The sequence below is a fragment of the Triturus cristatus genome, chromosome 5_1 (assembly GCF_964204655.1).
Source record: "Triturus cristatus chromosome 5_1, aTriCri1.1, whole genome shotgun sequence".
Taxonomy (NCBI): Eukaryota; Metazoa; Chordata; class Amphibia; order Caudata; family Salamandridae; genus Triturus; species Triturus cristatus.
The window spans coordinates 505,720,717-505,739,223 of record NC_140587.1 but is presented as its reverse complement, the minus strand read 5'-3'; the positions used below and the strand labels follow the sequence as shown (position 1 = coordinate 505,739,223).

The following is an 18,507-nucleotide window of genomic DNA, read 5'->3' as shown; positions in this document are numbered from 1 at the left end:
CTTCACAAAATCTTTAAATGAATAATGAATTACATACATGGTTTTTCAGGATAAGATATGGCAACGTAAATTAAAGTCACCTGGCATCATATATACATTTAGCCTTGAAAATATGTCTCGGATCCACGTTTGATTCAGCCTCATGCAACTACGTTGGACATCCTTGTTTTACAGTACCAACTGTGCACTTGTTTCTTTGCAGGTAGGTCACAGTCACATTCTCTGCATTTTCCTGCATTTCACTCAGGACAATAGTTTCGATTCACATCATCCTTTCAAGTCTATCTGCAGGCCCTACAAGGATGTCATGTGCCAATAATGTATTTCTACTGGAGACTTAGATGGGGATCGGGCCACTACACAGCCCGTAGCGCCTCTACTTTATGAGGGTAAGGCTGACAATGAGCACTTAAATAGCAGACATCCACAGCATGCCACAATGACCACTGTGTTCAACAAATTCACTCATTAATAAACATGTATCCCTCATCTTTTTGTCATTACGTATGACATTTGATTGGAAATGCTTAAAACACAACTGGATCATTGCCACTTCTTTTTGTAAAAGCAATCCATTTGATACTGGCAAACTTTCCACACATTAAACCTGTAGAATCGAGTGCAACACATGGAAAGTGTCTTGTTAAAAACACCTACTGAGACAGTTCTACCAACATGGGAAATGTTACTTCAGACTAGCCCTAAAATGTTATTTTGCTGGCAAAGGCCTAGGCAATAAATACCTCTTTGCATAAAAGTTATCCACATTGAAATGAATTGCAGGATTACAATTGTGAATTCAGTAATTTGCTTTTCAGATATTTGCTAAGTCCTTTTTTTTAAAAGTTAGTTGAGGCTCTGTAGACTATCTGACTAATTTGTTCAAAACCTATTACACAAATTGCATTCACTGATGTTAGAGAGGATCTGTAACAGATTACAGTGCAGTAGCCTGTTCTCACTGGCTTCATTATAAGAGCCTGAGGGCTAGGCTGTCAGTAATTGCCTGTCCATTTTATGTTGAAACCTATCAGGCAGCACAACTGCTTCGTAGCAAAGACATATAGCGTCATGCTGAAAGCTTCCCTAGGAACACATTCTGCCCTTTTCTTACCATTTGCTGTGTGTTTTGTAAATCAATTGTTCTTGCTTTCTATTTGCTGGCTTTATTGGTTTTAGGTTGTCTAACAGTACTCTTCCTCATTTTCATAGCCATGCCAGGGGCATGAAGTAGAAGAGCGGTGGGTGCTGAAGTATCCCAAAAATAAACATGCTGCATTTCAGAAGTGGAATGAACAATTAAGTGCCCTTTACATTTCGTTTTTTTCTTGTCACATTTGCTGAGCATTCAAAGACAGAGGTCAAATGTCAGGCTTTGTATTCCTTTAACCCCTTGCCTGCTCATGACAGAACCACTCCGTCATGAGCCACGGGCGCCGTGTGCTCATGACGGAGTGGTTCCGTCATGCTGCGGCCGTTGCGGCCGCTCCGCCCACGCGGCACTGATTCCCCACCTGTGTGGGCGAACAATGCAAGTGGGCGGAGTCGTGACGGAACCACTCCGTCATGAGCACAGCGCGCCCGTGGCTCATGACGGAGTGGTTCCGTCAAGAGCATGGCGGCGCCACGCTCACCCCGAACCCCCCCAGCGCCGCGGCAAAATTCATGCCGCGGCGAAGGGGTTAAAGGGAGCTTGGTGTTTACTGTTCTTTCTCTGACTGCAAAGTGAGATGATGTATATGACAATCTTACTGGGTGTAAAAAGATTATAGGGATTTCGAAATGCATGTAAACGAACTGAACACATATTTCAGAATATTTAAGAATTAGGAAAGTACAAATGGAGCACTTTTTTGTAATTTTGAAGAATGGTGGAAACAAGTTTTTAATGCACTCAAAACAAATCAGTACACTAGGTGATGCCGATGTAATGCCAATTTCCACACAATACCGTTTGTGCACTGTATGGTTTAATCAGTAAGACTGTATGCTTGGGCAAATGTAATGGTCATTTTAATGGAAAATCTGTTGTCTGTAATGGCAGTGCTATACCACACAATGTTTTAGTATTGTATTTGCTGCAATGCGCTCTAAGGTGTAGCACCAGCTTTATACTACATCCTTGCCACTCTGCGGCTGAATACATTGGCTACACTTGTTTTTTGACTGACACATACACTTTCACAATCCCTGTGTGAGAGAAATTGGGTAGTTGGTTGAGTGGGGTGTTAACTCAGCTCAAGCAACAGTCACAATCCCTGAGATGGTAAACCACTAAAGTCACTAAACTAAGCTGTGCTTAACCCTCAGGTAGCTCGGCATAAAGCAGTCAGGCTTAACTTAGACAATGTTTAAAGTATTTATGCTGCACACAAACAGTAATAAAGTGAAAACGCAACACAAGAAATAGCCCACAGCAATTTAGAAAAATAGAGAACATTTTAATAAATTATTTGACACCAAAACAACCAAAATTCCAATTAGTAGTCCCGGAGTCATGGATGTGTACATTTAGGGTAAAAACTAGCACCTAAAAGATCAAAGCACCTAACGCAGACATCTAGTTGTGCAAGACTAGGTCAATGTCGATAAATATGGCCGCTCATGATTGAGCGTGAGTGGATGGATTGGACCTGTCAGCACTTACCTTTGATTTTGAAGAAAAAATGTTTGAAGAAAGTAAAGTGCATCAGGGCAAGGTTGCAGGCAGTATCCGAGGAGGGGAGAGTCAGCGGTGGGGAGCCACAGGATAAAATTGTGGTGAAGATTTCTTTGTTCGGACGTAGTCATTTTTTCAAAGTCAAAAATCTCCAGCGGCACAAGGCTGGAGGGTGTAGCCAAAGGGAGGTCTATGACGCTGAATATCCCTTTGGCAAAGGACCGCTGAACAGGATTTTCTGCTGTGGAGAAGAAGTTAGCAGGAGTTCCCGCAAAGTCAGGCGGACAGGAGAAGCACCTTGGGCGGATTGGCAAGCAGGTTGCTCCCGGTCTCCCCTCGGTTTTTAGAACAGCTTTTTGTCAAGAATGTCTTAAGTCACAAGTTTTGGATTTTGGCTATCTGGACACTTTTAGCACCACCACAGAGGGTACAAGATTGCAGGTGTACCACTTGGGGGATTAGGACTCACTCAGGCTGGGTCCAGGTTTGGATTCAAGATGGTTGGAGCCTTTTCTTTCACGAGGCTATGACCAGGGGACCAGAATACAAGCTCTTAAGGTTACTCTAATAGTAGTCACGGGTTCTGCAGTAGAACAGGGCTCAAATGGTATGGCAGGCCTCTGAAGTTGAAGGCAGGTTTCAGATAGAAAGGCAGTCCGCCAGGTGCAGCAACCCAGTCCTCTGATGAACACAGCAGCAGGCAGATCTGCGAGTTTCATTCCGTAGGTCCAGAAAGTGAACTGAAGAGTAAGTCTGAGGGTCCTATTTTTATACCTGGTGCCTTTGTTTGAGTACAAGACGTTTCTAAAGAATTTCCTTTGAAGTTCTTAAAGTTTCTTGCTTCCCTACCCTAGCTCAAAACTGACTGCAGGTACAATGCAATACAGTGGTGACAACTGCTTTGTGTGAAGGAAAAGCACAGACTATTCAGTTGCAAGGGAGGCTGTGCCCAACCCCCTCCATCCTGTCAGTGATGGCCCATCCAGACACACCTAATCCCTCTATTATGTGGCTGTCTGGGAAGAATAAACACTGTACAACTGTACTCAGTCATGTGACCCAGGAACAGGCAGTGGGCACCAAACAGGGCAGGAAAATGCCAACTTTTTAAAAGTGGCATTTTCAAAGTTGTAAATAAAAATTTGACTTTACCATTAAAGATGATTTTTAATTACGATTTTTCAGATATCAAAGATTAAATATGTTCCTGTTCCCAATCAAAAGCTAGCACTTATTAAATGTAATAAGGGAGCCCAATGTTATCCTATGGGAGAGGAAGGCTTCACAGTAGTGAAAAACACATTTATGAGTTTTTCACTACCAGGACATGTAAAACTTAAAATTACATGTCCAACCTTTAAATTACAATGTGACCTCCCTAGGAGCTACCTATGGCCTACATTAGGAATGATGCATATGCAATAAAATTGGAGTTGAAGGCTTGGCAAGGGGGCTATATTGCTGAGTCGAATTTGGCATTTACAACTGCTTACAGGCTGTAATGGCAGAACTGGTACACATTTTACGGGGCTACTTAAGTGGGTGGCACAATAACTGCTACATGTACAGTAGTGGCATTACATTTTTAGGCCCTGTGTATATGGTATACCACTTTACTAGGGACATATAAGTAAATGAAATATGACAATCATGAGTAAGACAATTTTTCCATGTTTTAGGGAGTGACCAAAAGCACTTTAGCACTGGTTGGCAGTGGTAAAGTGCACAGAATCCTAAGGCCAGCAAAAATAAATTCAGCATAAATAGGAGGGGTGAAGGCAAAACGTTTTGGGGTGGACCTGCAGAGAAGGACAGGACCAACATTATGATTTCTGTCATGTAACATTAAGGGTAGCACCTCACTCTGAAAATGGTTCCAGCACCACTAGCGAATGCCAATTGTGAAATCTCAATTCATGCAGGAGCCCTTGCTGGTAAACATCTTTTCAACTATCCTGTTTCTATGCAGGTCTTGAAAGAAGAAATAGCATTTGGTTGAATATCTTGCGAGCACTTCTCAGCTTTTACTTCAGTACTGAGAGTTAACACACAAGTGCTGAAAAAGACTAGTCTTCATCAATGAAGCATACATCATGTGGTATTTGTAATTCACATCTCAGCAAAACCTTATAACCGATTTGAATAGGATCAGCTGAAAACAGTGCAGGGTCACATTCAGAGGACTGTTCACAAGTATCTTTAACTACAAAGTGATATAATCAAGAGCAACACGGGAAGTCTATGCATGGACATTACATCTGACTATTAGAAGAACCGTCCAATATGCTCCTTTTATCAACAACACTTATAGTGCAAGTTTCGAAAATATGGGGAGGTCCTCGTGAAAGTTTTAAAAGCACCTGTTACCTTAGCGGAGCCTGTTTCTAAGCATTCCTAATTTCTTAATGTTTACAGATGAGAGATCAAAGGAATAAGGAGATTGTAAGGCCTAATAATCTTTTTCATTCAAATTCAATAACCAAGTTACTTCCTTTGCACACTTGACTTGCTAAAGTTAGCAATAGCAAGAAGAAAAGGCTTACCCCAGGGTATGACAGTGACTCAGATACAGCAGAACACAGTATTATCAAATCTGTAAATTATGCCCCTAGTCACTATAAGAGATAGAGGACGGTATGAAACCCTCAGAATAACTCCATGACTCACAGTCCACATCATGTACATCCTTCATTCCACCTACACTCACCTGTCCCATCACCCTCACAACATCATTACAGCCCTCTGCTGCACCACAGACCATACTTTTTGGCCCCTAGGAAAATATTTGCTAGTACCCAAGGTGTACAGCATCGCTAAAAACCTGTGGCAAAGCCAATAGATCCAAAAGGCAAGAACAATTGGCTTTGTCAATGCTTGTTAATTTGAGGCAATAGCAGAGTGACTGATTTTAAATGAAGCTGGAAAGTTTCTCAGGTTCTTGTGGACTTGTTAGGGCAAGAATATCACACCTTTTCTCAAAAAGAAATTTCTGCCCAGCAGCCCTTCTGTGCCTTTGGAAAAAGTATTTGTGGGAGCCTTACAATACCAATACAGATATTTGCTTCACTTAAAAGGGTTGTCAAGCTTTTGCACCACACCCATCAAATGAACATAAAGGTGCTGCCACGGGGAACTTGCACATGCTTGTCTGTACTGAACAGCATAATAAGAAGTAAACAGCAGACCTGCCGTCCCATGGTAGCAACAACTTATAACTTGCTGCACCAAGAAACCTCCAGATATTAAATGTCCAGCCCCAGCTCCTACCAAATAGGTCTCGAAATGTGATAAGACCCCTCTGTATAAGGCACAGTAAAAACTGGTGAAAGGAAATCTTCGAATTAAACGGCTCACTTGAGCAAAAATGTTTCTACTCATGCAGGCCGCTGCCTTTTTACATTTGGAAATTTACTTTCAGGTTCTTGGACCAAACGAGCACACATGCTGCATTTTCTGCAGGCTGAAACCGCATTTGCTGAGAAACGCAGTTGGTTCTGTTTCCCTTACAGCATCCCAACCTTTTTGAACGACCTAGCTTCATAGCTTCTTTTTCCAGAAACTGTTTAATCTCTATAAGCAGGCTATTATGGGTCTCTCAGAGCCTGGTCAGCTGATAATTCATACTGAAAACACATATGCTGTGCAGCAAGTTTGCAGCTGTCGCTTGTTTTGCCTCTAGATCAATGGACAGTTATGTTATGTTATTAGGATTTCTAAAGCGCAACGAGTACCCGGAGGCGTCTTGCGTTATTTAAAAAAAAGCATTGAATGACGTAAAGGGGAGGAAACTGGGAGGCTAAGGAGAGTTAACAAGCCAGGTCTTCAGTGGTTTCCAGAAGGCCAGAAGGTTGGGGGTATTTTTGATGGGCAGCGGAACTGCATTCTAGCATGTCGAGGCGCCCAAACAAAAAGCTCCCGCTGCCCCAAACTGCTCGCTTTAATCTAGGGACAACTAAGAGTTTGGCATTGGTCGACCATAAGGTCCTGTGAAGCAGCAATGCTGGTTGGTGAGGATGGTGACGTTGAAAAGGCTGCCATTCAAATATGACTTCTGGACTTATATAAACCCTGTCTTTCTGGCATTGATGGACCAGTGAAACCAGCTCCTCTCATACAGAGACCACACATCCTCCCTATACTTCACATTGCTGCAAACCATTGGGGCACTCAACAGCACATCTTCCTGCAGTCCATAGCATCATGCCCTATCTGCAAGAGAAGGTGAGGAAGAATGAGGTTAAGAGAGAAGAGGAGAGCTCTGCTAGATACACAGGAAAAGAAGATCAGAGGTGACAGCGATTGGAGTGAGAGGAAAATGGAAAGCTGTTAACAGGAGTGAGGTGAAAGGAATGAATGAAAGAGGGGGAGAGTGGGGGTGAGAGGAATACATATTGAGCAACAGAAACCCTCTATCAATTACCGTTTTGAGTGCCTTTTTAGGGCTGCCAGTAAAATGTGTCATTTCTGCAAATGAATTAAGAAAATTTTACTATAGAATATGCCATTTGGCCTTGTTCTTTTCAAGAATGTCTTGGGGAGACCTCCCCTCCCAGAACACTCTAAAGATTAGATTTGCTTTTTTTACTGCTGCAATTAACGTCACCAATTTAAGCCTCACCAGTTTCAAAATTCACCAGCCACAACTGGGTAGCCTGCAAGAAATAAGTGCGCATCCCTCGGTGCGCCTGTCTCACGCTGCCTGCCTTTTCCTTGGCACTAAGTTAGAGATGAAGAGAGAATAGGGGTTGGGAAGGGGCAGTGAACCTGTCCTCTTTCCAGGATGATACTATGCGACTCCCCCTGCTTTGTCAAATATACCCTAATTCCTTTTGTTCGCCGGAGATCAAACCTAAGAATCAGGCATCCACAGCAATGCAGTCCCTTCTCTCTTTAGTACTCTATGGCAGGAGGGCCAGAAATGGTGAGAGTGCAGTGCACAATGGTTATGAATGTCATTCCCATTTCTAACCCAAAACTCTTAATACAAATTGTTTACCGCAATCAATAAATACCTAGCCCCAAAATCGGAAATTAGCTGGTGCGGTCCATACCCCACCCTATACCATTCTACTAAATGTCCAGAAAACAATATACTAGCAACAGCATACAGCATAAACCATTCCTAACTGGTCAAAAGGAATTCCCATCAGAATCATAAAATAAATATATGTTTTGAAAAGTTCGGAACAAAAGCATGCGTGTAAACTACAAATAAATTATACTGAAGTAATGGTATCGGCATGCATATGCTGTTAAATGTAGCATTATGAGAATGATTTTATCAGCCATTCAGATTTTAAAGTTTGGGGTAGTACAATATTTGGAGTTAAAACATTCTTCCTTCCCTGAAGTTGAAAGCAAAACTAAAGCACAACAACATGGCCTTTGGGTAAAATGAATACAACCTCATGCACAGACATTAAAAAACAAAATGAGGTAAATGTATGAGATTGTTTTATTCAGTCCAGTCTTGCGCTTTTCTTTCTGGCGTTGTACACCAGCACAATCAGTAGCATCTCACCAGCAGCACTCAAGGCTACGACGAAGGGGGCGACTGACATCATATCCGCTTCTGCTGGCGGGAAAGAAAGCTGTATGACAGCCAGGGCCAGGAAGGCGTTTTGCACCCCGCTCTCAATGGCCACCGTTTTGCTGACTGGGCCAGGCAGCTTAAAAAGTCTGGATGAAAGGCAGTGTCCAAGTAAAAGCCCAAAAAGAGGAATCAAAAGCCCAATCAGGAGCAAGTCCAGGTGCACCCCTGTCAAAAAGTGGGATCCCATCTGCACCCCAAGGTAGATGCCAAGAACCACCAGCAGGGAGGTGAGAGGTCTAATGATGCGCTCGAGGTACTGCGCATACTGGGGGGCTCTTTGCTTAATGATTACTCCGACTGATATTGGTGTTGCAATTGATAGAAGAGTCGCCATCATTTTTACCAGGGGAATATGCAATGAAGTCGACAACCCCAAAGCCCTGCTGTACACATAGGAGTTCACGGGCATCGCGAACAGAGACAGCACTGTTAAAGAGCAGGTCATGGAAATGGCCAGGGTGATGTCTCCGTCCAGGAGCAGGGCGTACAGATACCCCCCTCCCCCGCCCGGGCAGGTGCAAGTCAGAACAAACCCAAAAGCCAAGGCCCGGGGCAGCTGCCAGACCCGGGTCAAGAGAAAGCCCCAGAAGGGCATGAGGATGAACTGGATGGCAGCCCCGAGGACCACCGGCAGGGGCTTCCTCCACAGACCGCGCAGGGTCTCCGGCTCTATCTTGCACCCAAAGGCGCATTTGTTCAGCAGAACCACGGGTAAGATGATGACCAGGGCGAGTGTGGTGAGATCCCTCGCGCGCTGCGACAGGCGCCCACTGACCACTCTGACGTGCACGTCCTCGGATTCCTCGATGAGCCTGCGCTGCTTGCCCCTCACATCCCACAGCTGGACTTTCAGAGCAGTGTCCCCTGGGCCGTGGGTTTGTACCACCACTAGGAAGTGCGTGACGTTAGGTGTGCTTCGAGTCACGTTCACCACCTGCAGCACCTCCTGGTCTTGCACAGACACCACTATGTAGCTCCACGACGCGTTCTCCACGTATCTCGACTTCACGGTGAACGCGCTCTGCGTCTCCGATGGAAGGAGGATTTCCTCGTGGTCACTGATTGAGAGAAAGCTCGGCTGCCTCCCCTGTCCCGGAATCACCAGTAACACCGAAAACACTACAAGCCTCGAGAGCATTTTCAACTAGAGGCGGCATCTGCAGCAGGGTGTGTGTGTGTGTGTGTGTGTAGACGAGAGCCGTCCAGGGTCTCCCTGACCAATGCTCGTCAGGACAGGAGTCAGGCCATGTAAGCATTTCCTTATCACCCTGGAGAGCAAAGTCCACATACCTGGAAGGAAATTACCTGAATTTCAAACATGCTACTCGAGTCACAAAACAGATCACAAAAATGCAGATAAGCTCCCAGTCCCACCCACACTTCCTGTATCGTCAACAGTATTTAATGTCGAGTAAAAGAGTGGATTCGGTCGTTCCTGTAAGACAGTTGATAGGAGCCATTGCTAAATTTCATAAACAGACTATTTGAAATTGGCTTTTTAGCAAAATTCTTTGAACTATTGAGCTAGTTTTTGCACTGTTTCACCCCATTTCTTGCAAGGACTTTTTGGGTACAAACCATAAGGCATCATAAACCCACAGGAAGGGTTATTACTGTTTTGCGGACTGTGAAGTATTGAAATAGATAGTAAATAATTATTTAGTGCAAGGCTGATTAAAACCATTACAAATAAATAACAAGTTTGTCAGAAAAGCAAGCACTTGTCTTCAGTAAAGAAAACAAAACCACGTTAGTTATAGTAGCTGTGTCTTAAAACCAGTAATTTTAATTTATGTACAGCCACAATGAATGAACGAATGAATTCTTTCTTTATTTGTGTGGTTACTTAAAACCATTACAAAATGCAACGTTAAAAACTTTTGGGGGTCGAAATATAAATAAATGTGCAGCCACAATGACCTAAAACAGACTTTTACAATTACAGTCCCATGCAGTGACCAAAAAGGCTGTGCACTCTGACAGCTTCCAACAATCTAACGAGTGTGTGACTTTAGCGGACATCTAATTTTTTCATCCTCGAACCATAGCATCTCTGTGGTTGAAAAGATGACACATTCTGGTAAGTGAACTTCAGAACATGGGCTGAGCACTGTTAAGCTACCAGCTGACATAGAATATTGGACCAAGAACTACGTTTTAAGGTAAGTACTGCACTTCTTATGAATTTTCAAAGATAAGCAAATAGTTCAAAGTTGTGCACAATTACGCACCACACAATCCTATGGGAGGAAAAAGCAGGTAGGTAAAGCACACAGCACAGACAATTGTAGAGGTTCACATTCCGGGTATAGGGTGGCAGGAAGCCAAGGTCCAATGTTTTACCAACAGTTTGTTGGGTGCGTTCCGAATTCCGCCAGTAGCAGGGAGTTGGTAGCTGGCACACTACGGGAAAGCGGAGCCCTCTGAAGACAGGCTGCATAGGGGGACTTGCAGGCACGTCCGAGAGCTTCCAAAGGGGTACTAAGGTCACAAGAGCCTTAGGGACAAGTGAGCATAGCCGGTTCATCGTTTCCCAGACCGGGCGGGCAGGGTGCAGAGCAGGTAGGTTGGCCGGCACCGGTGCATAAAGGTGCTCCTCTCTGTCAGGGGCAAAAAGCTGGCAGAGGTAAATTCAGGACTGCTGGGCCACTCGCGAAATGGGTCTCAGGAGTCTTGATGTCCCGCGGTGGCTGCTGGGCTCTGTTACAGTTGGAGTTCCGATTGGACTCTTCAATGTTGGTCTTGGTTGCAGGGTGTCCGGTACCCCGGGGAGCGGTACTGTATGGCTCCCGTCGGTTGCTGTGCTGGTCAGGCTGGGGAGCTGCAAGTTGGGGGTCTGGACTCTGGGGTTTTGGTGCCTGTGTTCTGCAGGAGAGTAGCTCCTCTACTTCAAGGAAATTCTTGGGCAGTTTGCGAAGGCTGGTAGTCCTCTGGGGTTCTTAGAGGCAACACAGCAGCAGGACGTTACAGTATACCCAGGTTGTTGAGTTTTGAAGGCGCAGGCAGAGGTTTGCGCCAAAACTCCGCAGCTGGCACTCAGTTCTCGGACTCAGCAGCTCTTCTTTGTACTATTAATCTTTTAGTCGGTCAAAGCTGGGATGTGTGCCATGTCGACACTTTGGCTTTCTCTGCACCAAGAAAAGGAGGCTGCAATGGCAGTTTGCACAAGCTTGGTGAGGGGTCCCTTAGGGTGGCACAATTTGTGCTGCAGCTCTTAGGGACCTTCTTTAGGTCCAATAGCCTATGTACCAGGGGTACCACTTACTAGGGACTTACAAGGGATCCTAAAGGGTTGCCAATTGTGGAACAATCATACAATTTAGGGAAATAACACTGGTGCTGAGGACCTGGTTAGCAGGAACCCAGCACACCCTCAGTCAAAATTGTACCAGATACCAGGCAAAAAGTTGGGGGTAACCATGTCAAAAAGGGCACTTTCCTACAAACGGGTTCTTCATATTTTCCTAATTGATAAAGTTCATGCTTTCATCTTAAGAAAGTTGCCTACCTATAACTGTAGTTCTCCAGTATTGGTATCTTTCATAGATTCACCTGCTTGAATCATTATCCGTAGTTGAAGTGCAATTTAAAATAAACATATATGCATATGAATTTTTAACCATCTCACATTTTCTTTTTACGATCCCACGCACTACACATACTCACCAATCACTGAATAAAGTGCTCCTGCGTCTACGTAAGTCGTAGCACGCCCCGTCCCGTAGAGGGGCGGGAAGACCCCAATGATGAAGCATGACACTGAATCAGGTTTCAGTGGGTGAGGGGTAAGTGGAGTAATACAACCTGTCTAACCGCTGGATGCCGATTCCAGGTAATAATGCTGCACAAATGTATGCACACTCTTCGAGGTCGCAGCACAACATCTTTTCACACCACCTTCGAGTGACAAAAACTGGATCGCAACCGAGATCCATACAGCGATGGTTGCTTTTGATTGCAGCACCCTTATGAGTGTGTGCATATGAGATCAACAGCTGGTCAGTTTTTCTCAGCTGTTTAGTGCAATGTCGGTAGAAACTTAAACATCTTTTAATATCTAGCTTATGGAGAGATGTTTCCACTGGTGAGGACGGATTCGGGAAGAAAACCCATAGTATTAAAAGTTAATTGAGGTGAAAGTCAGAAGGGTCTTTAGGAATGAATTTTGGAATGGTTCTGAGAATGACAGAATCAACCATGAAATGAAAGAAGGGTTCTAGAGTTGTGAGAGCCTGCATCTCACTCACACTTCTGGCCGAAGTGAGCGCTAGCAACAATGCAGCCTTCCATGTGAGACATTTGAGGTCTGCTCTGTGTATGAGTTCGAATAGACTCTTCATGAGTTGAAAAAGAACTACGTTCAAGTGCCAGTCCGGGGAGGAGCCATTACCATACTTTCATGAGATGTTTGATGATTTTGTTGCAGCGAGATGTACCTTGATAGAGTCATGCACCAACCCAGACTGAGCTAGTGAAAGAAAACTGGGTAGTATCTGGTCAGGTGATGCCTGTAGAGGATGCAGATTTTATTTCTGAGACCATAAGCTGAAACGTTTTTATTTGCGATTATGTTTTTATCATGGCTTCCACCCTTGCTTTGGAGAGGTTATCACTGCCATCCTGAGGAATATTCAGATCTTTGACTTCATGGAATTTTGGAGCCATGCACCTAAGTGGAAAGAAGTCAAGACTGGATGAAGGATCTGGCATTGGGTTATTTCCAATGCTGCCTGGGCCACATTGGGGCTAATAGGATGAAGTGACACTGGTCGCTTTCATCTTGCTGAAAACTTTTGGTATTAGAGGTATCGTGGGAAAAGCATTGGCATAGATCCCGGGCCATCTGATTCAAAATGAATCCCCTCACCATCCTGAATGTGGATGCCAACTTGAATAGAACTGGCATTTGTGATTCTTGTTTGTAGCAAAGAGATCTGGTGCCCGTTGGCTCCAGAGGGAGAAGATCCTGTTTAGCGCTGACTGATCAAGCTCCCATTCCTGGCAGCTGTTCCTACTTTTGATTAGTATGTCTGCTAAGACATTACTTGTGCCAGGAACATGTTCGGCACAAAGAGTTATTCTGTGTGTTGCCAGCCAGCTCCAGGTTTCTCGAGCTTCCTTGGACAGCATCAGTGATCTTGGGCCCCCTTGTTTGTTCACATAATGCATGCTGGTGGTATTGTTTGTGTGGCCTAACAGCTAAGACTCTGCTATGCTTGGCAGGAAAGCTTGGAGACTGAGATAGAGGGCTTTGAGCTCCAGGTGATTGATTTGCCTGCTCCTCTGGAGCAGAGACTACTTAACTTAAATTTGCAGGTCTTGCAGATGACTGCCCAAGCCCTTTAGCAAGGTATCCATAGTTATTATGAAGCCGGGTATTTGAGGTAAGAACGTGAAGCCCTCTGATAGATGGGAGTTCTGTGGACCACCTGAGGTGATGTTCAGCCGGTCATCGAACGATCCTTCTGTTTGAATCCATGGTTTTGGAGCAGTTTCGGTGAGGCTCTCATTTTCAGGTGTGTAAGAGGAATCAAATTGGTCGCTGATAACATCATGCCCAGAGGCTATTTGAACAGACGTACTGAAACAGTCTTTTTTCTGGATAGTTTGAGAGCCAGTTGCATGAGCCTTCTTTACCTGTTCTAGGATAGGAAGCCTTTGTCTTGGCCAATATCTAGAACTGCACACGGAAACATTAATTTCTTGGATGGAATAGGTGATGAGTTTTGATAATTTACATTGAAACAACGTTAGGCAAGCCTCTGTGGCATTGAACGGTTGAAATGCTGTAGGTGCTTCTATCAACCAGTCATGGAGAAAGGGGAGTACCTGAGGACTGTCTCTCCTGAGAGAAGCTGCCACAGGGGCTGGGTATTTGGTATATGTGGGGAGATAATTTGAGGCCAAATGGGAAGACTGGATTGTTAATGGGTACTAGCTAGGGTGAAGCATAGCTATTTGCAATGTTTGGGATGGATGGGGATGTGGAAGTAGGCATCCTGTAAATCTAGCGTTGGCCTGTGGTCTCCATGTTTACGAGATGTAGGATGTCGGAGAATGTGACCATGCGAAAAGACTGTGTCCATAAATACTTATTTAATTTCTGGAGGTCTCGGATGGGTCGCCATTTCCTGGTTTTCTCGTGTATGAGGACAAAACGAGAATAGAAGCCCATTCCTTGCTGAGAATGTAGGACTTTTTCTATGGCACCTTTGCTTAGCATAGCTAACACTTCCTTCTGAAGAAGATGGAGATATTTATTTATTTAGTAGGTTTTTAAAGCGCGACAGCCACCCAAACAGGGTTTCCCGGCGCTAAGAGATATCAACCACTTGAGTAGAACTAAAAAACTCAAAGGAGGGGCTGGAGCAAATTACTGGCAAAAGAGCCAGGTCTTGATGGCTTTGCGGAAGCGGATATGGCTGCTTTCCAGACGTAAATGCTGAGGAAGGGAATTCCAGAGCTTAGGACCCAGTAGGGAAAAAGATCTACCCCCCATCCTCGCTAGGCGAACTTTGGGTACACAGAAAAGACCTTGATATGAAGATCTCAAACAGCGAGCCGGAGTATAAGCATGCACAAGGGCTTGCAGATAACTGGGGGCATTGCCCCATTTGATTCTGTGCATAAGGCTAAGTGTTTTAAATTTGACCCTATTAGCGATTGGTAGCCAATGGAGAGCCTTGAGGTGACCGGACATATGTTCCCTTCTCTTGCACTTGCAGAGCAGTCTTGCTGCAGCGTTCTGCACCAATTGAAGGCGACGCATGATTGCCTGTGGAGACCCCAGGTAAAGAACATTTCCGTAGATAAGGTGGGTGTCTTCGTTTTGGAGGAGTGGTGAGCGGAATCTGGGTGAACCCAAATGTGTGACCATATGTGATGAGATCCCGGACTCATTTGTCTGAGGTGTTCTTACACCATAGATGACATTTAAAAAAAAAAAATTCTCCCACAGGTTGGTATGCTGAGGGGGCGTAACCGGCCCTATAACGTTGTCACTGGTTTCTGCCTGCCTTCTCCTTCGGGGTTTTATGGGGTAGGCTGCCGCCTGGCAAGCGGATGTAAAGGGCTGCTGAGAGGGTTGATAAGTCTGATGCCTCTGGTATCTTCCTCAATACAAAAAGTGTCTTTTAGCAGGCCTGTAAAGAGTGTTTTTCGAAATTGTAATGCTCCCGAAGATCTTGCGGTATCAGTGTCCGCAAACAGAGCGTTAACATTGTATGGCATATCTAACATTTTGCTTCTCAGGACTAAATGTTGTGGCCTTCAACCAACGTTGCCGTCCAAGGACCGCTGACCCCGTCAGATGTCGGGATCCTATTGAAACTATATCCATAGTGCAATCTATGATTTCCGAGGAGTTTTTGTCCCCCTTCTGAATCTCTTTTTGTTTGCCTCTTCCCTTTTGTCTTCCAGCAGAAATTTCCTGTACGACCACATCTGGCGCTCATACTTGCCCAGTATTGCCAGTGAATTGGCTGCCCGTACAGTAGCATCGGACATGGATGAGAATCTCTTACTTATGTTATCAAGGCATCTGCTTTACTTGTCATGCAGAGTTATGATTGGTGTGGAAGGGTTCTTCGAACAACAGTGAGTCGCTTGTGTGATGACCGAGTTGGGCTTGGGTGTTCACCAAAGTTGGTGGTGAGCTTTCAGGTGCTTTGTATTTCTTATCGATTCTTGATACAACTGCTGAGTGATTGTAATTCCTCCCAGATATAATCAACAATTCAAATAACTCTCACAGCCTGTTTGTTATTGGAAGTTGGAAGCATTTGGCCACCCATTCCATGAGGGTATGGAAACCACCAGAAATCATCTGGTGGGAAATCCACCAGTTCTTGCCACAGGTGAAGACATTGGTATTAAATAATTGTCCCATTTATCGGGTACAGATTGTGTATTGTGAATGTTACCTTCTTTCTATCATCACCCGAGGTGAACAGGTAGTTCCGAGGAAGTACAGCAATATTTGACACAGGGTCATTCTTGGAATGGCAGGAGCATTGGAGGGTGCTGACATATTGGAGATGATGTGACCTTGCAGGCTCAGGAAAGTGTTTGTAGTAATCCTGTAACATATCCTGTAGTCCAGTTCTAGAAGTACAGGGACCTGAACCATGCACTCTGAAGTTGGAGGCAGAACAAAGTGGTGAAATTGCTCCACATATTGCCTCTCCATATACTGCTGCCTGTTGTAGGCATGCTCATATTAGTCCTGTTCATTCTTGACATTAAGTTATGATGGACTTTGTGGTGTCTTTGGTTTTTGTTGTCGTCGTTTGTACTGTTGACAAGATTACTATCGATGAGGCCTTCGTCATAGACAAGGTTTTCGTAGATGAGGATTTCGTAGACGACTGTTGTAGACGAAGACATCATAGACAAGGCAGTTGTAGACAAGGCCATCGTAGATGCCCGTCGTAGACGAGGCTGTAGTCGACGAACATCGTAGACGACCGTAGCAGATGATATTATCGTAGATGACCATCACAGATAACTGTCGTAAATGAAGATCATCGTAGAGGAGGTTATCATAAGCGACCGTAATAGACAAGGTTATTGTAGATGAGGTTATTGTAGACGACCATCATAGATGATGTCACTGTAGATGAGGGTATCTTCGACGACCATCGTAGACAAGGTTACCGTAGATGAGGCCATCATAGATGGTGCCATCGTAGATGAGATGTTGACGGCGGTTTTGTCAGGTTATGTTTCACCATGACTGGCTTCTGAAGAATATTTCCCTGATGTAGTGTCATTCTTCAGGAGAGCAGGTGGGAGGACAGAGTCTCTAAATGAATCCACATCTTTCGGACAAGCTTGACAAAAAATGCCAAGCATTAAGATAAAATACATATTGCCTTATCTTTTCAAACCTCATTAGGTCTTGTAGTGTATATTCCTTGGATTTGCCAAGTTTACGAAAGTATTTCAGAAATAACTCATCCGAGAAAATGGAAAGTTTTGTCTGCTCAGACTCCAGCCTCAGTTGGGCAGGGAAAAATATTTTGAAACAACTACTTTGGCACTAAATAACATAACCCCCACACAACTTGGCAGTGATATCCTGCAAAATGGACTCTGCCGTGAGAGCTGACATAGAACTATAATTTAATTACTGCATAAAGGGTCTTGCCCTAATTCCAAATTTTTATTATAGTGCTTCAGTCGCACAACAGAAGATACATGAATGCACAGATAGCCATAATATTTTACCTGCTTTAAATCCACTCCATCGATGTGCCAAATCTTTTCAATTTTTTGTTCCCAAAGCCTATAATTTAAGTTTTTGTGTATTTATTACTAGACTATCAGCTTGAAAATTAATAAGTGCCACTACTCAGTGAGCTAACAATATTAAGTACCCAACAGTAAGCTACTACGTCTGGGTTCCAATTCCAGAGGAAATTAACTGATGACAGAAATTGGTTGTTTGAGATCATCCTTATAAAATGTAAATATGATGCCAGGACACAACCCTTACTTGGGCATTGTGAGGTAAACACATTTAGTGATTTTTGAAGAACCCTAACATATTTTGAGTGCGCCCCTTCAGGATGATGGCACCACATCCAGAAGCCAATTGCATTTTGCCTATAAGGAAACATGCTGTGAACGACAGCATTTAGTCATGTTTATTAGAAAAATGTGTCCGGAGGAAAAAAGGAAGCATGTCTCCTACTATTGCATATCAATGAGCAGGTCAGCTGATCTCAACATTGAAGCCAGCTTTGTGGCGTCTTAGATAACCCTCTTCACCCCCCCCCCCCCCAACTATGCCATTGTTTTCTGAGCTGTGCAACTATCCAAATAAAATAATTGATGCACCTTCCAAAAACGACTTCTGTCTTCTGTTTATCTAACTATCCTGTAATTGTTAAACAATTTTACTTACATGTTTACTTATTTGTCTAACTTAATTGCTCCCAGACAGTAATTTGTACACCTTGCACGCTCTCTAATGATATCTTGTCTCACTGTAAAGTGCTACGCCATCCAACAGGTAGGGCAGCACTATACAGAAAAACTTAAATAAACATCAACCTGTGTGTTTTTCACCATCAATTTGCTGGACATAATACTACATTCGTTTTTTTGCTCCACTGGCTTGTGAACTGCTTTTGGTACATACACTCCACAAAGCCAGGACCTTTGGTCCAGCTGGTCACCAATAAACCTTGCTGCTTATCTGCATCACGTGCCATTAATAAACAGTTCTACCTAGCACCCATCAGAGTCTTGT

The 18,507-nt window shown here is 44.1% G+C and overlaps 1 protein-coding gene across 1 annotated transcript; it reads right to left on the bottom strand.

The window, feature by feature from the left end:
* Window positions 1–8,096: 8,096 nt before the first annotated feature.
* SLC10A5 (solute carrier family 10 member 5) lies at window positions 8,097–13,342 on the bottom strand. Its single transcript, XM_085605358.1, has one exon. It carries the CDS (start codon window positions 9,388–9,390, stop codon window positions 8,119–8,121), a length of 1,272 nt encoding a protein of 423 aa, XP_085461484.1. The 5' UTR covers window positions 9,391–13,342; the 3' UTR covers window positions 8,097–8,118.
* Between the last annotated feature and the right edge of the window lie 5,165 nt (window positions 13,343–18,507).